Source organism: Panthera leo, chromosome E3 (genome assembly GCF_018350215.1).
Source record: "Panthera leo isolate Ple1 chromosome E3, P.leo_Ple1_pat1.1, whole genome shotgun sequence".
In the NCBI taxonomy this organism is placed as follows: Eukaryota; Metazoa; Chordata; class Mammalia; order Carnivora; family Felidae; genus Panthera; species Panthera leo.
In genome coordinates this window covers 3,695,894-3,717,151 of record NC_056694.1, presented here as the reverse complement: position 1 = coordinate 3,717,151, position 21,258 = coordinate 3,695,894, and the positions used below count along the sequence as shown (strand labels likewise).

The following is a 21,258-nucleotide window of genomic DNA, read 5'->3' as shown; positions in this document are numbered from 1 at the left end:
CCTCTGCAGCCTTGTCGTGCCCTCACTTCCCCGATGACTGTGCCAAAGCGAACCTGCCGCCTCAGGAAGTTGTGCAACCCTGATTTTGAGAGAAGGAGGCACGTTTCTGTTCTCCCACGTCTGTTTTCCCAGAGAGCGCTGTTTATGTTCACAGCACTGCTGGGACTTGGGAAGCTATTTGGCATTAACAGCGAAGACGTGTATACGCTGCGACCCAATAGTCCCGCTCCCGAGCTGGCACCACGGAGGGCAGGAGGTGTGCTCTCAAGGCCTTGTTTGTAAGTGACCAGGTGGGCAGAGGGCCGTGCGTTTGTACGGCGGACGCTTGGCGACGGTGAGAGTGAACGCACTATGTGCTCCGTGCGTGTGTCGGAATCTGAAACCCGTGTGGAGCAGACAGGGCACCCGCACGTAAAGTCCGCAGCGAAGCCGTCCGGCCAAGGAACGGACACGTGGTAACACCCCAAAGGAGAGCCACGTTGAGGGGGCTGGTCACTGCCCGTCGTCAGGGAAGGGCACACGGGACCTTAAGTCACACGTTGGTTCACTCCCGTTGATGCCTCTGCTATAAAGACCATCTGTCAAGCGTGCCGTTGGCGGTACATGTCTGCTCAGGCGTCCTCCGTGGTCCCCGGAAGGGAAAGGAGCGGTCGTCACCGCCCCCCTTCGAAGGGAGGGATGCAAGCCTGGGTCAGGAGCAGCATAGGTCTGGAGTGGCCCAGCGGTCCCACCCGAGCCGGAAGTTGAGCACAGGGTTCCTGGCACTCGTCGGCGCGCGCTCTCTGGCTCCCGTTGACATCGGGAAGCTGGAGCGACTTCTGCGGAAGTGTTTGCTGATGAGCGATGTGCCTCTGAGGCGTGAGGCTGCACGGGGAGGCCCGGCCCTGCCGCCCAGCTCACCGGGGCAGCGCTCAGCATGGCCCGGGCCCCACGGGGGAGTCCGGCATCAGAGGGTGGTGGCTGGCTCACCCGCGCCGGAGGGAACAGCACGGGCCTAGTGTACTAGGCGGCCTGTATCGCGTAGGTTTCCCATGTGAGGGGCTGGCCTTGGGGGCCCGGTGACAGGTGTGGCGGCCTCACCCCCAGCCCCTTGCTTTGCTCCGGGACAGCCGGGCTTCCGGGGCAGGGGTGGGGTGTGGAGGTGATGGAGCTGAGGTTTCAGGGGCTCGTGCTGCCCCTTCCCTCCTCAGTGCCGCCTCCCACATCGGTGCCTGTGCTGTGGCACCCTGCTCACGGGGGAACCAAGGCCTTCCCTGCAGCAGCTCATGCCCATTTTAGGTTCCAGAACTTGTGTTGTTAGGGCCAAAAAATGCCTGTGTCCATTGGCAGGGATTGCTCCTTCTACCTCCTTTTTAAAAAATTACGAATCAGGGCACCTGGGTGGCTCAGTTGGTTGAGCGTCCGACTTCGGCTCAGGTCATGATCTCGTGGTCTGTGAGTTCAGGCCCCGCATCGGGCTCTTGTGCTGACAGCTTGGAGGCTGGAACCTGCTTCGGATTCTGTGTGTGTGTCTCTCTCTCTGCTGCTTCCCTAGTCACGCTCTGTTTCTCTGTCAAAAATAAATAAACGTTTAAAAAAATTAAAATTAGGAATCACTTCCAAAATATAGAAAAGCACAGACTGTTAACCACCGAAGAATCCATACCTGAATTTCACATTAACATTTTGCCTCACGGGTGTCAGAGCTTTGTGCGGGGTGGTTCTGTTTCAATTTCGAACGACTGTGGACTTTCACTACACGCTTTTGCTGCCCCTGTGATCAGCACGCCTTTTTTTTCGGGGAACGCACGAATGTGGGTGCTGCGTTACCAAGTTTTCTGGACCGCGGCTGAATCCCTGGGAGTAAACCCTTTGTGATGGCTGAGTTTTTAGGAGGGCGAGGTTCAGGTGGTTGATGTTTTAATGAGGGTTTTCCACCTGAATTCACAGGTCATATTAATCTGTGATTTTTTATTCGTTGCCTTTGTCTGTAATAACAGGGTTCGCAGAGACTGAACCGGGCCACCCTGTGTGTCTTCAGGTCCCTGCAGTGGTTTGTCTGAGGTGTGGACTCAGCTCTCACAGGTTTGCTCAAAGTACGAAGTACTTCCCTGTAAGAGTGTCTAGACAGCCCGGTTTTGCTGAATCCATTTCTTCGGTGATTATTGGCATATCTAGTTTTCTGGTTCTGCTTACAATGATTTTGGTAATTTTTACTTTCGTTTTCAAAGTTACCGGAATAAAGTTGTTCGTTCTGTTCTCTTTGGAGTTTTCACGTCTCGTGTATCTGTAGTACTATCCCAGCATTTACATTGGTTGTATCTCCTTCCTCTTCCCTCCCTTCGAATTATCTTCCCAGGGATTCGTCTGTTGTCGTCTGTTTAAAAGGGCCAATTTTGTCGTTTCTGCTTACGTTTTCTTCGATTTCTATTCCGCGAAGGTCTTTATCGTTTCCTATTCTTGCATAATTTCTGTTTTAAGTTTCTCTTTGATTCGTTAATTATTCGGAACAATATTTGAATTTCTTAAATTTGTATTAACCAAAACGCTTTCGATTTTGTTGCCAAGTGATAATTTCCCCTCGAGATGCTTCCCATGTGGATTAAAGAAAATTAGATCACGGGTGCCTGGCTGGCTCCGTTAGGTGGAGCATGTGACTCTTGATCCCGAGGTTGTGAATTCCAGCCCCATGTTGGACGTGGAGCCTACTTTAAAAACATTTGGATCAGAGCAGTGATTGATTGGATCCGGTTTGGTTTATTTTTATTGTGGTAAGAACACTCGACATGAGCACTACCCCTCATAAGGCGTTTCGAGGTGTCGGTTAGCCATTTCTGGTTTCTCCGTCCCCGCCCCAGCCCCTGGCAGCCGCCATTCTGCCCTCTGAGTCCATGAGTTGGACTGTTGAGAAATGTCACCCGAGCGACATCATGCAGTATTTTTCCTTCCGTGATTGGCTTATTTCGCTTAGCATAATGTCTTCAAGGTTCATCCGTGCTGTCGCGTTATTGCAGGATTTCCTTTATTTTTTAAAAGCTGAATACATTTCATTGTGTCCCCTACCAGATTTTCTTTACCCCTCCCTCCCTCCCTCGGTGGACGTTTCGTGTGGCTCTGTGTCGTCCTTCTCGCGCCTAGTGCTGCGCTGAGCAGTGGGGTGCGAATACCTCTTGGGGATGCTGATTTCAGTTCTTCCGGGAAGTAGGCAGGAGCGGAACTGCAGGGTCCTCAGGCCGATTTTGAGGAGCCTCCACACTGTTCTCCACAGCGGCCGCACCGTTCCTGGTCTGCCCTCCCGCCCACAACGCAGGAGGGTTCCACCTTCTCCACACCCTCACTGACGCCTGTTACCTCTTGTCCTTCTGACCGTGGCCCTTCCAACGGGGGTGAGGTGACAGCTCATCGTGGTTTTGGTTTGCGTTTACCGGGTGGTGAGCGATGGTGAGCGCCTTTTCACGAGCCTGTCGGCCACCTCGATGTCTTTTTTGGAGACCTGTCTGTTCGAGTCTTAAACCTTTTCTTGAATCGGGTCGTGAGTTTTTTTTACTTTCGAGTTACAGGGTTTCCTTACGTGTTTTGGAAATTAACCACTTAGCAGATGGATGGTTTACAAATCTCTCTCCCACGCTGTAGGTTGCTTTTTCACCCCGTTGGAAGTTTTCTCTGCTGTGCAGAAGCTTTTCAGTTGGACGTAGGCCCACTTGTCTATTTTTGCTTCCGGTGCCTGTGTCTTTGGAGTCCTATCCGTGAAATCGCTCCCACTCGGTGCTCACCTGAAGGGATAGGCCGGACCCGTTGCCCGGTGTTTGTGCCCCAAGCGTGTGGCCTGCGGCTGGCAGGTGCCGTGCCTTCGGGGCCACCTCGCCGGGGTTCGACACCGAAACTCCAGCTGCCAATACCTGGTGGTTTATGTTTCGGTAGAGCCCGTCCGTCCTTTAGAGTTCTGAGAAGGTGACCTCGAGAGGGGCAGTGAACGTGGAAAGCAAAATGGAATCAGGCTCTGAAGCCCCAGGTTAATCCTTTTCTAACAACCCCAAACTCTTTGCGGCTACGCGCCTGCGTGCGTATGCAAATGGACGCGGAGCACAAACGCGGAGGAAGAGCCTGGGGAGCACGAGGAGCACGAGCGTGCGGAGCACAGACGCGGAGGAACAGCGCGAGGAGCTGTGCAGGGGCCGCGGAGGCCACAGCCGCGAGCAGTGAAAACGAGGAGACGGAAGAGAGGTCGCACCGTCGGGGGCACAAGCGGAGTTGTGTCGGAACAACAAAACCAAAACCGCAGGGAGCCCGAGGCCCCGCCGCCTGGGCCCCTGGTGGCTGCCCCAGGGGACGACGCGGCCTCGTCAGCCCGCCACCCGTAGGGCCCCCGTGGCTTTGCCCGTGAGCCTCGTTGCCGGGACCCCGGACGCCACCCTCACGAACGCGCGCGGCTGCTCCGGCCGTGCCCCTGGGACTGCGGGTCAGCCTACCCCGTGTCACCCCTACCCAAGCCCGAGTCACAGCTGGGCGGGGCGATTTGCCGGCGAACGGATCTCTGCTCAGCCGGCAGAAGAGTCCAGCGGGTGTGGTGGCGGCACCATCGCGACATCCTGGCTGCGGGCGCCTCGGGGGTGTCCTCACAGCGTCACAGGACAACCCGCGGAACCGCTTCCGCACAGCGGGTGGGACGACACGAGGGACCGTGCCCAGGAGGATGGCCGTCGACATCTGAAACGGGAAATTTCCCGAGCTCGGCACAGCCTCGCCCCGTCCACCCCTCAGACTCCTCAACCGGTGGTTGGGGCCGGTGCTGGGGAGCTTCCTGTCGCAGCCGGTGCCCCCAGACACGAGGTCCTGCATCCTAGGGGCCGCGGTGGATCTGCGCTTGGCGGGAGCCCACCGGACCCCGGGCCGAGTGGCCCGGGGGAGCCTCTAGGTGCCGGCCTGGGAGAGGAGCGCCTCTGGGGCCGCCTCCGCCCCAGGCTGGCCGTCCCCCAGGCTCGTAAGGGGATCAGAGGGACGAGGAGCTTCTCGCCCCGCGCTGGTGCCCGGCGGCTTCTGTTTGGACCGCCGCAGCGACACGTGCTTGGCCCTGGCGGAAGAGGCTGTGCGACGAGCGTGAGGCGGCTCCAGGAGCCGCGGCCATCGCGGAGTCCTTTTTCTAACAATTCCCTCTGAACCTTCAAATGACACGCTCTGATGGCTGCTTTTGGATGCACGGACTTCAGGCATCGTCGGGCTATTTAACAAGGTAGTTCCCAGCTAGTCTCGCCCGTGCCCCTCCCGGAATAGAGGCGTTACTGTTCGTTCAGTTCGTCGCGTGAACTTAACACGCGGAAACTCCCGTCTCTCGTACACGAACGACACACTCGTGCTGCTCGTCCTGACAGCCGTGCGCCCCATCTCTCCGAGCACATGCGCTTGCACGCGCCCCCCCCCCCCCCCCCCCCCCCCCGACACTGAGCTCCTTCATTATCTCCTCCGGAAACGGAAGATGTGAAAACAGTTTGTTGACGAGAGTCACTGGCACTGGCCGTGGGTGCCGGCGTCCTTCCTGCGAGGTGGGAGGTTTGTAGACGGGCCTCTGGCTGTCACGGGTCGGACGGCTTCTATTTGTACCTCGTTTCCCAGCGTGACGCCGGAGGCCGACGGGTCACGGCTGCTTGGGGTGGCGTCCCGTTGAGCAGAACACCCTTCCGTGCAGAGTGTAGCACGTTCGGCCTCCCTGGGTGGCGGCCACGAGTAACCGTTCGTCTTGTGTCTTGGCAGCCAGGAGCCCATCTCTCTGGCCGGCTTTACCATGGCCGGCCTGGTTCCGGACCTGCAGCACATCCTCTTCTGGATGTCTAACTCGGTCGAGCTTCTGTACTTCATCCAGCAGAAGTGCCCGCTCTACATGCAGACCTGGGAGGAGGAGCTGGACGTCACAGGTACCGCCGGGGAGCGGGGCGCGCGCCCCGTCGCCTTGCCGTGCAGCCGCTAGAACAGAGGTGGCCTCGTGTCAGGGCTCCCCCCGCGAGGGGGTGACGCTGGCGGTCGGGCCAACCCGGCTCCTCGCGTCGTCCTTTCACGCACAGCGTGCTGCCTGGGGGGCGGTGGACACAGGCCTCCCGTGTGCCCCTGCGGGAAGAGGACGGTGCGTCGGCCCTGGGCCGTCCCTTACGGGTGCACCCGTTTCGGAGAGTGGACACGCTGCCGTTGGGGGCCGCGTCTGGGACCGTGACTTGCTGGCTTTGGGGCCTCACGTGCCCGGGGAGCCCGCGTTAGGTTGTGTGAGCCACAGCCTGACGTGCTGAAAACAGAGACCGAGGGGGGCAGTCCTGGCGGGCTTCATGAAGAAGGCGGCACGGGCCGGGCCCCGAGGCCGGGTGGGATTTCAGCGGCTGTGTGTCTGCATAGCGGGTGGCGGAACGAGTCGCAGGGCCGTCCCAGGGGCCGGACCACAGCCTCAAGTGGGGGAGCCTGGTTTCGCCCCACGCTCGCTCGCTCCTGCGTGGCAGAAACAGAGCCGCTCCCTTCCCCGTATCCCTGTCGTGGGGCTTCGGCAGCAGAAGCTGCAGGGGATCCCGGGTAGGCGTGGTTGGCAGCCGGCCTCTGGAGGCTGCACCCAGAGCCGGGAAGGAAGCCAGGCAGGCAGGCAGGCCGGGGCCTGGCCGAGGCTCCCCCGTGGGGTCGGTCTGCCAGGCCCTGCACGGTGTCCGTGTGCTCGGCTGTGTCTCCAAGGAGGTGGCCGCGGGTTCCCGGTGAGAGGGCCCCGAACCTCGCTCAGGCGGCACGGGGTCCCGCCGTGCCCCTGCTAGGAGGGGCTCCTGGCCGTGACGGTGAGAGGCCGCGGTCTGTGCGGCACAGGCTGTCCTACCCCGTGCCAGGCTGGTGTCTGGCCTCGCGAGCCAGGTGAGGAGGCCGGGCTGGCAGGTGGAGGCCGAGCCAGCGGGCGTGTCTACGTGTCTTCTTGTTAGATGTGGTTTCTTAGTGTTTTCTGGTCCCCCGCTTCACAGCGTAGGGGACATTGGGAACGTTCTTGGGCTTCCGTGGGTACGTGGAGGGAAGCACCGGATCCTTCTGCGTCCCAGTGGGCGTTCGGGCCCGCTGGCCTGTGGCCTCCGACCCTCGTTGCCCTTGGGCGGACGTTGTGCCAGACGTGCACCTTGACCTCCCAGGGTGGGCTGCTCTCTGTGCACAAACCTGTGGCAGCTGCTGACCCGGCTTTTCCCCCGAACGTCAGGTGAACAGCCGCCTCTGTGTGTCCCCAAAGCCAGGGCAGTCGCTCTGCTCCAGCGGCCCGGGGCCGTCCCGAGCTCAGTGCTCCCGAGACCCAGGCCCCTCTCTCTCCAGAGCCTGCTTGTCGTCCTTGGGGGCCCCAGCTTTTCCGAGCAGAGGGGCCTCCCTTCTGGACATGGCCCCGGCCAGTGAGCACCCGGGCCTCCGGCTCGTCTGTAAGCGCCTGTGGTCCTTCCGTACTAGAGGTTAGGCGGTCGGGGTGCAGCCGGGGCGCCCTTCCTGCTCTGGCTCCAGCAGAGTCAGCCAGGAGAGCCGCCCCCTCCACAGCTCTCCGGCACAGCGTTCATGGGCGTGTCCCGCTCACGCCCCTTCTCATCTGGCCTAATCTCAGACGCTGTGGTCTTTGGGCCCCACCGGGCCTGCCTCCCCAGGCCAGGGACCCCGCATCGGGCTGATTTTCATGAAAAAAGCTATTTGGGGTTGACGGGGGCTCTGCTTCCTCAGCTGCCGCCTCTGCTCTCAGAGGAAGTTATTTTTGGTCCCGGGCCTGGGTGTCCCGTAGCCCAGTGGATGCTGGGACAGCAAGGACAGGGATGGCCGGGGTCCCGCCTCCACCCGCCCCTGGGACCGCTCGGGGCCGGGGGAGCCACGGCAGGATCTGAACGTCCCACAAACAGCGTCCTGTGTGGTACAGGCGCTGGAGAGCACTGAGGAAAAAATAACATCACCAGAGGGCAAAGGCAAGGTTAGAGCCGCGTCTCGGCCTCCTGACCTGCAGCGGGAAATTTCTGTGGGAAGAATTCTGAAAACAGATGTCACGTCCTGAACGCTGGAAAATCGCCTTTTCGTTCCGCAAACAATCTTTGTTGTCTGAAGCTCTACCCAGGACGCCTTGCTCACGCAAGCACACGGAAGGTGGGCCCCTCGGGAGGGGATGTTTTGGGAGTCCTTGGGGAGCCCTTGTGGCTCTCGCCCCTGCTTGTGCTCTTTCTCAAAATACATAATAAACGTTAAAAAAAGAAGAGGCTGTAGCAGAATGAACAGTGGCCGGGAGCCACGGGTGCCCGTCTGCCCTGGACAGACCCGTCCAAGCTGCCCGGTCGCAGCTCCTGTAAAGAAGTGAGGATCTGAGGGCGGCGGAGGCAGAGGCGGGGCCTCCAGGCCCCGGGCAGCCCTGCTCGGCGCCGGTGGGACACCGGGTGCCTCCTGCATTTGGAGGCCCTTCGGGACGGTTCTGCCCTGTTGGGGTTCTCTGGTGTTGGCGTCCCTGTGGCCCATGTGGCCTCTTGACTTCACGGGAACCGCCAGAAGCAAGGAATCACCTGGCGTCCGCGGAGCCCCTCCTGCCACGCTGGGCGGGCCCCCTGCCGGCCCCCGGGGCTCAGCTGCAGCCACCGTCTGGGGAGGCCCACCCGCTGGGGCCGCATGGAGCCGGGCTGCCTCCCTCCGTGGGGCTGTCCAGCAGCCGGGCTTCGGCTGCGTCTTCTCTGTGGTCTCTCCGGGAGGCTGGGGGGAGAATGGGGCTCGTAGGCCGTTTGGATTTCTTTCTTCTTGGCAAAATGTCCCAATTCCGTGGAGTGATGGTCTCCTTAGGAGCTTCGGCCAGGTGTTCCTTCGACCTGTGTCCGGAGTGGGAAGGGACCGCAGGCCCTTGGGTCAGAATCCGTATTGCTGGGGCCGCTGGTTCTACCAGGAAACGTGTCTGGGATCTATTTGTCAACGGGCTTCAGAATCCCTTCGCGTGACGCTTCAGCACCGATGGGCTCGGAGGCGCGGTGCCCGGACCCCTCGGCCATCTGGGCCGGCGTCTCATCCCTGGGCGCCTCGGGGAGGGGTGGCAGTCGGGCCGGGGGTCAGCCGGCCGCGCGAGGCGGCTCCCCAGACCCGAGATGGGCCGGGGGCGAGCGCAGTCGGGAGGTAAGCAGGCGGTGACCGTGCCACTCCGTGTCCTCGCAGGCTCCAGGGAGTCCCTGCTCTCCTGCACGCTGACGGCCAGCGAGGAGGCCATGGCGGTGCTGGAGGAGGTCATCCTGTACGCCTTCCAGCAGTGCGTGTACTACGTCTCGAAGGTACGACAAGGCCAGGGTGTGTGCCTCACGCTCCCCTGGGCGGGGAGGGCTGGGGACCTGGGAAGGACGGAGGTGCTTTTGCCACCGTCACCCGAGGGTTTCGAGCTCCCAACTGCCACCTCGGCACACCTGAGCCCAGCTTCAGGTCCTCTCCCTCCCGGCCCGCGTCCCCCTCATCCTGGGAGCCGGTGGCTGCGCAAGCGCCCACAACGTCGGGGAGCAGGAGGGGCGGCTGCTCGGGGACGCAGACGTCGGTGCTCGTTGTGGCGACCGGAGGTGGTGTTAGCCTCCGGGTCCGGAGGAGTCGCTTACCCCGTCCCAGCACACAGAGCAGGGTGCAGGGGGGAGTGGAGAGAGCAGCAGCCCCTGTGGCAGGTGGCCCCAGCGGGGGAATCCAAGGGGACTTGCCGAGACGGAGCTTTGACTTGGATTATTGGGGATGCGTCGGCGGAAAGCGAGAGGGGCCGGTTGGACGGGGCACTCTGGGGACAGTTCCCCGTTTGTTCTGCGTGGAGACCCGACACCCGAGTCCGCCAGCTCTGTGGTCAGTTGGCGGCGGCTTGGGGCCCTGAGTGAAGGGTCTGAGCTCATGTCCTGGCCCAACAGGAGGGAGCCCCCGCCCATGTACTCACATCCGCCCCAGGGGTCCGAGCAGGGCTGCGTACCGCCCTTAAGCGGTCTGTCATCCCAGGATCCCCTTGAGGTGTGGTGGCTGCGAGGACCCCCCGCCCCCCCGGCCCTTGATGAGTGTGGGCGCCCGCAGTCCTGCCCCCCCGGCCTTCAACCGGGACCGTGGCCGTAGCCCCCAGGCTGTTGCCCCGGGCTCAGCTCCCCGGGAGGGGGGCCTCCTGGTGCAGGGGGGTGGCGGTAGTCCTGGGCCAGCCGGCAGACCCCCCGGCCCGTTCTGTCTGATGGATCAGGACCTGTGGGCTGTGCCAGCAGTCCTGCCAGGCTCCCTGCACCTGTGTCACCTGCCCCCGGTGCCCAGACGCGCTTGGTGTTTCCCTCTTGCCCCCAGTCGCTGTACGTCTGCCTCCCGGCCCTGCTGGAGTGCCCCCCTTTCCAGACGGAGTGCCGGGAGAGCTGGTGCTCGGCGTCCCCGCTGCCGGAGGAGACGCGCCGGGTGGCGTCCGTCTACCAGGCCACCCTGGATCTCCTGCGGCAGTTCCAGGTGCACCCCGAGATCGCCTCCCAGGTGCTGGCCTACCTCCTCTTCTTCTCGGGCACGCTGCTCTTCAACCAGCTCCTGGACAAGGGTGAGGCTGGGGGGTGGGGGCCCGCAGAGGCCCTGCCTGGTCCTTTTTACCCCCCAGCCCCGTGGCTGGGAGCGGAGGGAGGGGCTCAGACAAGTGACGTGGTCCGTGACCCTGCCTGCTGCCCTCCAGACCCTCCTCGCTTCTGGTGCCAGCTCCTTCCGGCTGGGGGCCCTGCCCCGACTCGGGGAGAGGAGAGTGGTGTGGACTTGTGGCCCTCGTGTGTCGCCCGTGTGGCTTTCCCGGGCCGGTCGGGGTCCGCAGGCGGGCTCTAGGCCTGACGGGGCCGCGCCGTAGGGGTGCGCTCCTCTCTGCTTTCGGGACTCGGCGGCTGTCACAACCCCTCTCTGCCACCCCGCTTCACGGCCCCCTCCCAGGCCCACCCCGCCCCACCCAAAGAGGGGCCCAGAAGCGGGCCGGTCGCCTTGGAAACCGACAGCAGGTGCCGAGGCCCGTTGTCAGAGGCTCGCAGGTGGAGAGGACAGGCCGTCCCTGGGAGAAGGCGGCCAGCACGGCGTCCCCTTCCTGCCCCCTGCAGGTCCCTCTCTGAGTTGCTTCCACTGGCCCAGAGGTGTCCAGGCCTGTGCCCGCTTGCAGCAGCTCCTGGAGTGGATGAGGAGCACCGGCTGTGGGGAGGCCGGGGAACACTTCTTCCGGAAGCTTTCCTGCACGCTCAACCTGCTGGCCACTCCCCGAGCCCAGCTCATCCAGGTAGGAGGAGCGCACGAGGTGTCACTTCTGGGGTCACCAGCTCACGGACCAGGCGTGGGCCATGGATGTGGCTTCGGGGCAGTGTTGCTTCCGTTCCACCTCTGGTCCCACCTGCAGGCAGGATGAGGCCCCCCCGAGGTCTGCGTCCCCAGTCCCCGACCCCACATGGCACGGGGATCGGCACGGACCCCGAGACGGGAGATCACCCCGTCCGGTGGGCCCGGGCTAACCACGCCAGTGCTTAAAAGGGCAGACAGATGGGTCAGACTGAGCACAGGAGGTGGGCCCCGACCGCCCGGCTGGCTCTGAAGATGGACCGTGGGGCGTCGCGGCCTCCGCAAGCTGGGAATGGCCCTCAGCTGCGGGCCAGTGCAGAAAGGGGAACTTACGTCCTGTCGTCACAAGGACCTGAATTCGCACGACCCACACGAGGCTTGCTGAGTCCCAGGTGTGGGCCCGACGCCGGCTCGGGGTCTGAGCCCCCAGAACCGCAGAGGATGCGCGCACGGTCATTTGTGGGAAGAATGACAGGAAGCGAGTACGGCACGGTGCCCTCCCGCGGGAGCTACCGGGCGGTCGTCACCGATGATCAATGAAACCAGTGTGTCCTTCCCTGCCTGCAGGACACCGCGTGTGCCGAGGGTGATGCAAGTCTGGGGGGACGGTGGACCTTCCCGTCTGCTGTAAAACCGGAGCGGTTCCCCTCCACTCAAGGATGCGGCACAGAAATCTGGGTGTTGTCACTGTCGCTCTTAGTAATGGTGGCCGCGGCTGCCTTGCCGAGCACCTCCGAGGTGTGACCCGCGTAGCGCGTCGTCTCATTTCAACCTCCCGTGACCGCTGCTTCCTGCTGGCTAAGCCCCGGTCCCACGGCCGGTGATGGTTCGGCAGAGACACAATCTGCCATGGCTTGTTCCAGTGCCTTTTGAGTTACTTGATTTTGTTCTTTTAATTCTAAAAGCGCAGCAGGAATTCACTAGAGACAATGCAGAAAACGGGGACCTCTGCATACGGATTGCAACCTGAACCTGTGCTTTTGGCCTCCTCCCCAAATACCACTCCACAAAAGCAAAGCGTAAGCCCACAGGGACCGAGCAGGCCCGGGGAGGAGAAACACCGCGGGGGCCGGAAAGCGGAGGCCGGGGGTGACTGCCCGCAGAAGACGTGGAGCCTCGAGCACAGGGCCGGCAGGGACTGAAGGTCCGTGGAGCGTGCGGCTCTTGATCCTGGGGTTGTGAGTTCGAGCCTTCGGCCTGCGTATAGTAAAAACTTGAAATCTTGAAAAAATCGAGAAAATTCCTCGCAGCGAAATTCCACACAGCAGCGTGAATGCCCAGGCCCAGGCCAACGTTAAATACGAGGCTGAGCCACAGGCCCAGAGGGGCACAGGTGGTGATTCCCGGGGTCTGGAACGCAAGAGCGGGCCAAGCGGGGCTGCAGCAGGGGACGGGCCTGCCGGGCAGGGGCCTCCTCGCGCGGCTACACACTCCCCGCTCTTGCCCTGCGCTGGGAACACAGGCTGTCGTGCTTCACGTCTGTGCGGTTTCTGTGTGCGCTTTGGATCTCGGCGGCCCCTTCCCGCACGGCCAGGCCGGCCCTCCCCCTGCGCTGGCCGAACGCCTGTGCTTACTTCTGGAACATTTAAGACAGGGTGTCATCCTGACACCAGAAGTGTCATCCTGAAAAGGAGGGCTTCTGAGGGAGGACAGAGAACCTGCTGCTTGCAGGAGGCCCCGTGCTCTTTGTCAGAGGGGGCTGACCGGACAACGCTGGCGTCAGTGACACCCAGGCAGAGGCTGGAGGACGTGGCCACCTGTCCCACCACGAGCCAGCCTGGCAGACTGAGCACCCACTCGCTTCCCGCACGAGAGCCGGATGTTGGCGGACGCAGATCCTGGGGCGACAGACTTCTCTGTAAAGGGCCAGGTGGTAGATAATGTAGCCTTTGTGGGGCACGAATAGTCACCGTCCAGAATCCTTCTTCGTTGTTTTAAGCCCTTTAAAAAATGTGAACACCACTCTTGGCGTGCAAAACTTTTCCGGGAGAAAAAGCTTAAAAATTTATATTCTCCTGAAGATAAGAGAACCAAAAGGATTTTTGGAAATTCGAACCCTGAGAGTAAAGAGAAAGGGTCCAGTGGCAAGACTGGAAGATGGTCCGGGAAAGCTCCCAGACAGTAGACAGATGGTATGAAGGACAGGGGAGCGTGCTGGGTCCCTGCTGGCGGCTTCTGGGCCCGATGGCTGGCACCCTCCCGACACCGGCCCCAGACAAGGAACAGCCCTGGGAGGGAAGTCTGGATTCTAGGACCCGGGAAAACCAGAAGGAACGGGGCCAGTGTGGGGGGATGGGGCTCCCAGCCGCAGCCCTACGTCCCCCCCCAAAGTAGCCTTAGGAAACGGTTGTCCCTCTGCTGGAGGCACTTGCCCCCCACGGCCCAGGCCTCGTGACCTTGGCGGTAAAGTGAAGCTAGAGGGAAGCCGAGGAGAGGAGGCCAGACGGGAGGGGAAAGAGCGGGGACGTGGCAGCCAGGGGGTCAGAGATGGCCGCGCCCACCCCCAGACCCACCTGCCCCGAGGTGCTGGCAAGCGTGGCCGATGGCTGAGCAGTTCCGTGGCTGCACTTGCACAGAGAAGCCCAGCGCTGCCGTGTGGAGACCGTGGGCCAGAGGAGCCCGAGAAATCCCCGGAAGGATAAAGACTGGATGCGTCCCGAAGACTAGCCCTCAGCGTGGTGTCCGACTTTCAAGAGCAACGCCAGAAGCCGGGGATACCCGCCGTGGAGGGCGACAGCGTGGGCCGGCCCGCCGACTGCGGGGTCAGCAGTGGTCCTCGGGAAACCTTGGTCAGGAAGCTGCCGGAGCGTCTGTGTCACAGAAATGGGGATTGGCTCAGAGAATTGGAGAGAAGTTTCCAGAAAACAAGGGAGGAGGGGCATCCCTGGCCAATGGAGAGCAGGGTCGCGGGTAACCTTGCCCGTTCTCTTTTGTGGCGCACGAGTCCACCCTTCTCCTCCCCTCCTCCCTTTTGGGCTGCTCGTCCCCCTCCAGGAGGCCTCCCTGTCCTGGAAGGCTTTGACTTCATGCGCGTCTTCAGCTCTAGGGGTCGGATCTCTTCATACTGTGAGGCAGGAATCCCCAAATCTCCGGGCTCTTTTCCTGGCGTCTCAGCCCCACGCGGTGCCGCGGGGGGAGGCACGTTCAGGGGACCCAGCCCTCGGGGTGATGCTTGCTGGCCGCTCCCCAGAACGGCCGTCCCACCTGGCGCTCCCCCGGCCGCCCAACCCCCGGCCCTTCGGGGGCCACGGCCCGGGCTGTGCCGGTTGGGAGCTCGGACCCTGTACCCTGGCCCCCAGAGCACCCAGGAAGAAGATCCTCCCTGGGGGCGGGGGGGGGGGGTGGTGGTGCCGCGTGGGGCCTCTGACCACACGCTCCTTCTTGTCACCCAGATGAGCTGGGCCAGCCTGAGGGCTGCGTTCCCCGCCCTGAGCCCAGCGCAGCTGCACCGGCTGCTGACACAGTACCAGCTGGCCTCTGCCATGGGCCCCATGAGCGCCTGGGAGCCCGATGCCCGGGACAGGCCCGAGGCCTTCAAGTCAGGTGAGCCCGATCAGAGGCGGGAACAAGGGGCCGTGGGGGCCGGGGTGGGAGCAGGGGAGAGCCTCCTGGGGGGACTTCTAGAAGAGCTTACAGAGCCTGTCTCCTCCACCCTGGTGCCCTGGAGGCTATCACAGATGGAGGTCAGGGAGCCCACAGCCGAGTTCCGACTTTGGGGTCAGGCCCAAGGTCCTACCCCACATGGGGACCGATGGCAGGGCCTCGCTTGGTGCACGCAGCCCACCAGGAGGAGAACGGGGTCTCGGCGTCGAGTGCCAAGATGGTGTGCGGGCCCCGCACCCATATCTGTTCACACGCAGTGTACGTGTACGTGCACGTAATGTTTCTCACGAACAGATGCACGTCTCGTCGTTAGCACGATGCACGTAACGACAATTAACAGAAGATAGAAGATACAGCTAGAAACAGGGCCTCGGGCTCAGTTCTCCCGTGCCCCGTCGCCCAGGGCATGGCCGGTGGGAGGGACTGCTTGGAGCAGGACTCTGGGCCCCGCTGGCCCCTCGCGCCCCTCCTCACTGCCGGGGCCAGTCCCCGGGTGGGCTCTCTGCTCAGAGCTGGTGCAGGTGTTGGCCTTCCCGCCGTCTGAGCGTGCCCGTGTTCTGGGACTCGGGGTCCTGGGGACCGTGCGGGGTGCAGTCAACACGGGCCTTGGGAGCACCAGGAGGACAGGGTGGGGGGTACAGAGGCAGGGGGAGTTGGGGGCGGGGCAGTGGGGATGAGGCAGCTCGGGCCTCTTCCTGGGTGCTCCCTGGGATGCAGAAGGGCCCAGAGTGGGGTTTGGGCGGGTTGCCTTTGCCTGGGTCCCACGCTCCCGTGTCCCCGGTACCTGCGGTGTCAGGAGGGGGTGGCTGGTGGGCCCGGGGAGGGGCCGGGCGTTTCTTCTTGGCCAGCGCGGTCACGCCGTCCTCACCGCCGTCGGCAGAGGACGTCCTGGAGTCCTACGAGAACCCCCCGCCCATCGTTTTGCCGAGCGAGGGCTTCCAGGTGGATCTGGAAGCGGACTGCCCGGACGCCGGCGTCTACCAGCAGCTTCTGTACCTGCGCCACTTCCTGTGGAGCCTGCGAAGCAAACCCAGCCCTGGCGCCGGGACTTCCCAGCCAGGGTGCCTTGAGGTACCCGGGCTGCTCTGGCTTTGATAACGGGGCTGGTGAGGGCAGCCAGCACGGGGCCTGGCTGCTGCCTCTGGGGCGCCTGGGGGTCGCCAGAGGCGGGGGCGGCCCCTGGGGTCTCCCGCCGTGGCGGGCCGCTGGGCACCTGAGGCCTTTGTCCCTATCCCCCCACCCCCAGGGCCCGCAGCACACCCCCGAAGGGCCCCCGGGGGGCCACAGCTGCCCGCTGGTTTCCAGGGGAGCTCGCGAAGCCGGCCAGCTGCGCCCTCCTCCTCCTCCTGCGGGGGCTCCCCGCGCACAGGGCCCTCCAGGAAGGCAGAGCCGCGGGGGCCCCCAGGCTGGCGTCCTGCACGTGGACTCCTCGTGCCTGCTCACGCCTCCCGGCACCCCGCTCGGCCTCGAGCCCGCTGTCCCCGACTGGCCGGAGACCGGCGGCACCTGTGGGAAAGCGCTCCCGGAAGGGAGGCGGAGCGGGCAGAGTGGCCCTGGAGGTGCAGCTGGGGAAGGTAAGACCTGTCCCCAGGCTCCCGACAGCCCCCAGTACCCCCCCGGGCACCTGGGCGGGGCCCCTTTGGGTCACTGCAGCCGTGCGGCCCTAGGGGCACGTTTGGCCTGGGCTTCCAGTACCTGCCCACGAACGCCCGAAGCCCGTGCTGGGCAGGCTCCAGGGGCCCCGTGAGGCGGGCTCAGGGTGGTTCAGGCCCCCGTCCAAGGGCACAGGGTGCACGCACAGCCGCCTGTGGGACGAAGTCCCTCCCCCTAGGGTGGAGGAAGGGACGGCTCAGGTGGTGTGCACCAGGGAGGAGGCTGGGGGGAGGGCCGGGGTGGGGGGGGCAAGGAGGTGGGGTGTGCGTGTAAGTGGGGCCGGGTGGGCCATGAAGTGCAGGGCAGAGCAGCCCCCGGCAGTGCCCCTGCAGACTCTGGGTGTGCCCCAAGGGCAGGGGTCACCTGGGCAGATCCGGGCCCGAGGCAGGGCACCGGCTTGCTGGTGCGGAGACGGCAGCCACACGCTCTGCCTGAAGGCCTGATCTGACCGGTGGGGAGAGAAGGCACAGGACCCTGGGCGGGGGGCCGCAGAGCTGAAGAGTCCCAGCTCCGGCAGGGACGGGGTCAGACATGGGGGCGGGGGAGGGGGCGAACGGAGGCAGAGTCACCCGCTTAACGGTAGAGGGAGGGGAAGGGGGCCCTGGGGGGCCCTGGAGCAGAACCCACCGTTCACCCTCTGGCACCAGCCAGGCTCTGGGAGGAGCTGCCGTCCCGGGCGGTCACGAGGGGGCAGGGCGCACACCCTTTCCAGGCACGTGGGGGTGTGGCCGACAGGCGGGGCCGGGATCCATCACCCCCCGGGGGTCGGAGGGGACTTGTCCCCCTTGTGCCCAGATGGGCATCTTGTCGGAGCCGCGGGAGCGTTTCCCTTTGGAGGAGCGGCGGAGCCCGCTGGGCGGGGACAGGGCGGGACAGTACAGTGGCGACGGGGGCACGAGCTGCCCTCTCCTTCCACCGGTGGCCTCTCTTCTCCCCTGCCCAGGAGACGGCGTGGCTCCGGCGGACGAGCCCCCGCCCGCCCTCTCCAGCCGCAGCTCCAGCGCCGAGGACTTCTGCTATGTGTTCGTGGTAGAGCTGGAGCGGGGTCCCTCCGGCCTGGGGATGGGCCTGATCGACGGGATGGTGAGCGGCCCCCTGGGCTCCTCCTGCTCAGGACCGCCCCACGCAGGCCCACGGCTCGCGCGGTCACTGGGAGACCACGGACGGGCGGGGCGGGGCGGGGCCGGCCGCAGGCTCGGGACCACGCTCGGTGGGGCAGCTCGGTGGCGCTTGAGAGAAGGGCCCGTGCGGCAGCCGCTTCCCCGGCCGGCCATGTCCCTTCTGTCCCCAGACCTCAGGGTACCGGTCCCGGGCCTGTGGGGGGATGGGTGGTGTCCGGTGTTGCCCGTGCGGACACGCCGGAGGCCGCGAGAGCGACCTCCCCCCCCCCCCCCCCCCCCCCCCCCCCCCCCCCGGGGCCTGCCCAGCCCTGAGCTGCTACTTGGCCCGCAGCACACGCCGCTGGGCGCCCCCGGGCTCTACATCCAGACGCTGCTCCCGGGCAGCCCCGCGGCAGCGGACGGCCGGCTGGCCCTGGGCGACCGCATCCTCGAGGTGAACGGCAGCAGCCTGATGGGCGTCGGCTACCTGAGGTACGCCGGCCCTCGGGCCCGGACCGGACCGCCCAGCCGTTAGGGAGCCCGGGCCCCTTACCCCCGGCCCCCACCTTAGACGAGAGCGAGCGCGGGCTCGGGCCCCAGCCCACTCTTCGACCTCTGACAACACAACAGCCCCAGCGGGGCCCCTCGGGGTCACGGGGGGGGTCCCCAACCCAGGCGCCCCGGGAGCCCCACGCACCCCGAGGCTGGACCCGTGGCAGATCGGCCACACCAAGCGTCTCCCCGGGCCGGCTTTCAGGGCCGTGGACCTGATCCGACACGGAGGAAAGAAGATGCGCTTTCTGGTGGCCAAATCGGACGTGGAGACGGCCAAGAAGATCCGCTTCCGCACCCCGCCTCCCTAGGGCGGGCTGGAGGGACCGCTGTGGCGGCCGTGCCGTGTGGTCGCGTCCCCTGCCGTGGATAATGTACATCTTAGTGTATATTTTATTTATATGACAGACGATACGAAGTTGTGACGTTTGTTACAGAGCTTTTATGTTTGCAAATTTTAACGGAAAAGTATAGATTCAATAAACTATCTTTCGTACTCTGAGAGGCTGGTGCTGCGTGCAGCCGGGCGGGGGGGGGGGGGGTGCCGTGCTGGGGTCCCCAGGGCCTCCCCCCTCCCCGCCAGCTTGGGAGAGACCCTGGGAGGACACGGGATCGCGGTTTTAAGGGAGTCCGTCTGCCCCCCACCCTGCCCAGAAACGAGCAGAGGGGAGGGAGCAGAGGGGAGGGGGCAGTGGGCACGCCGGTGCGGGGCCCTCCTGGTAATCACAGGCTCGGCACCCGTCCAGGAAATGGTCTAGAACCTCCCGGAGAAGGTTACAGTGAGGGCCTTTACCCACCCTGAGTACCCGGGTCTCCTCCCCGCGACTCACGACCCCTCCCAGTTTCTCCTCGGATTGTGGAAGCTGAGGCTCGACCCTAGTACCAAGCTCTTAATCTGCCGTGGGGCTGGCATCCACCTGGTCACCGTCCCTTCCGGACAGGAAACTCACCTCCTTGGCTACCAGGCGGCCGAGCGCGTGCAGGGGCGAGGCCGGGTTCGCGTCGTGGTGATAGCGCGGCTCCGACACGTCCACGCTGGGAGTCTTTAGCAGGGTCCTGCGGCCAGTGTAGCCATGGCTCCCGTGTCGTCCTCACAAGTCAAGGCTGGGCTCTGGGCCCGGGTCCTCATCTTTGACAGGAACAGACACCTGGGGGAGAAGGGGTTTCCGGCTGGTCAGTGGCAGACCGCCCCTCACGTGGAAAGGGGTCTCCTGGAGGGTGCACGGCCACCCGAGTGGTGTCCTAGGTCTGGCGCGGCTCCCTGCTGCCCTCTGGCGAGCGCAGAAGGCAGGCGCGCTTGCGTCTGCCCCGGGCCCTTTCAACGTGAGGCTCCGAGATTCCGCCTGGTTGGAAGCACCACCCTCTGCTGAGTGCCCCAGACGCCGGGTAAGATGTACTGGCACGAGTTTCATCTTAGGGGCACCCGGGTGGCTCCATCGTTTTCGTGTCCCAACTCGGTTTCGGCTTAGGTGGTGATCCCAGGGTCAGGGATCGGGCCCCGCGTTGGACTCTGTGCTACACGTGGAGCCTGCCTAAAATTCTGCCTTTCTACCCCGCTTGCGTGCTCGCTCTCTAGACAAAAAACATTTGAAACGTATGATCGAACCTAAGAGAGAAATTCTGAGAGCCCCGAATTGCAACAAGGGCACCAGTTCGGAGAGGCCAGCGGCAGCCTGCGGCCGGCCGGATTACAGGTCTCGGTTCCTCACTGCTCTGTGCAGAGGAGGTGACGGAGCGTGGAGCCACGTGGCCGGGGCCCACACACCTCAAGGCCCCCAGGGGCTGGTGCCCGGGGAGAGGCGACGAGAGCAGAGCCCACGGCAGGCCGAGCTCCCCGGGCCCCTTACACACAATAGCTCACGAACCGCTCCCAGCCACACCGCGGTGGGACGATCAACACGTTTTCCAGACGAGGAAACGTGTGCAGGAAGACCGATTGTCTCCAGCCGTTACCTCAATAACGCTCTGGGGGAACAAATGACGGAGCCCCATGTCTCCAGGCAACGGCACCGACTCTCGGCTCAGCCGGAGGTGCTTCCCACTCCAGGTGGGGGCCAGGTCTGCCCCACGCTTCTCCCGCCCTTAGACCAACAGACCAGCCAGGAACGTTCTCCTTGCAGAGCACAAGCGCAAGAGGCCGAGCCCAGCTCCCAAGCACGTTTCAAGCCCCCATCACTCCTGCCCACAGTCTGTCCGCCAAAGCGGGTGGGACCGCCAAGCCCGCAATCAACGAGCCACCCGCGGCCCACCCCCCACTCCCAATCAGGCCACAGCAAGGGTGCGGGTATGGACCCCAAACCCAGGGCAAAGAGAAATCGAGGCCACCGAGTCAGCGTGCCCCTGCAGAGCCAGCCGGGATCGGTACTCGGGTAGTTTGTCTCCGGACCCTTAGGCACCGCAACAGTTCACCCGGCCGAGAACACGCGAAAGCAGTGTCTGGGTTGCCTGAGCTCTGTGTGCAGCAGGGAACCCATCTCCAAGTCTGCGCTCACCAACTAGTTAGTACGCAGGTTTGGGACCCACACTGTGTGCGGACGAGCTGCGCGCTGACGATGGCACCGCAGGCACCTTGCAAAAATAATACTTTTCTCTAAAACATATATTCTCGACCCTGGCCTTCCGGGCTGGAGCTCGAGGCCCACGTGGGGTTGGCGCGGGACGGGGAAAGGTCCGCGGACCCCGGCCTGGAGCTCGCGGCTCACGCGGGGTCGGTGAGGGGTGAGGGGTGCGGGGAGCAGCAAAGCCGGGTCTGCCCCATCCCGGGAGGACCAGGGTATCCCTTGGCGCGCCCCGCCCCGATACCCAGCGCTCTGCTCCGAGGGCGTGTCACCTGTCGCCTGCCGGAAGTCATCCTGAGGCCGACTGTCGGAGCAGAAGCGGGCACCCCTTGCCCGGCCAGTCCCGGGTCCGGGACACCCCCCCCCCCCCCCCCCCCCCCCCCGCGTCCACCCACCTCCGCGGCCGCCGTTTCTACAGGTGCCCGAGCGGCTCACCGGCAGGGTCCGGGCCTGGGGGCGTGGTGAAGGCGGAGCCGGAGCCGGGGCCGGGCCTGGGGGCGTGGCCGGAGTCGGGGGCGGGGCTG

At 64.2% G+C, this 21,258-nt stretch overlaps 1 protein-coding gene across 3 annotated transcripts in view; it reads left to right on the top strand.

Annotated features, from left to right (window-relative positions):
* RADIL (Rap associating with DIL domain) overlaps positions 1–18,678 on the top strand; it is a 67,016-nt gene extending 48,338 nt beyond the window's left edge. For all 3 annotated transcript variants that reach the window (XM_042921076.1, XM_042921075.1, XM_042921077.1), the window contains exons 6-15: positions 5,728–5,888; positions 9,136–9,248; positions 10,267–10,504; positions 11,040–11,212; positions 14,661–14,811; positions 15,752–15,942; positions 16,118–16,445; positions 17,468–17,607; positions 17,977–18,116; positions 18,382–18,678. In XM_042921076.1, the coding sequence (XP_042777010.1) occupies positions 5,728–5,888; positions 9,136–9,248; positions 10,267–10,504; positions 11,040–11,212; positions 14,661–14,811; positions 15,752–15,942; positions 16,118–16,445; positions 17,468–17,607; positions 17,977–18,116; positions 18,382–18,487 (1,741 nt within the window). In that variant the 3' untranslated portion in view covers positions 18,488–18,678. The remainder of the gene's footprint in view (positions 1–5,727; positions 5,889–9,135; positions 9,249–10,266; positions 10,505–11,039; positions 11,213–14,660; positions 14,812–15,751; positions 15,943–16,117; positions 16,446–17,467; positions 17,608–17,976; positions 18,117–18,381) is intronic.
* The last annotated feature ends 2,580 nt before the right edge of the window (positions 18,679–21,258 follow it).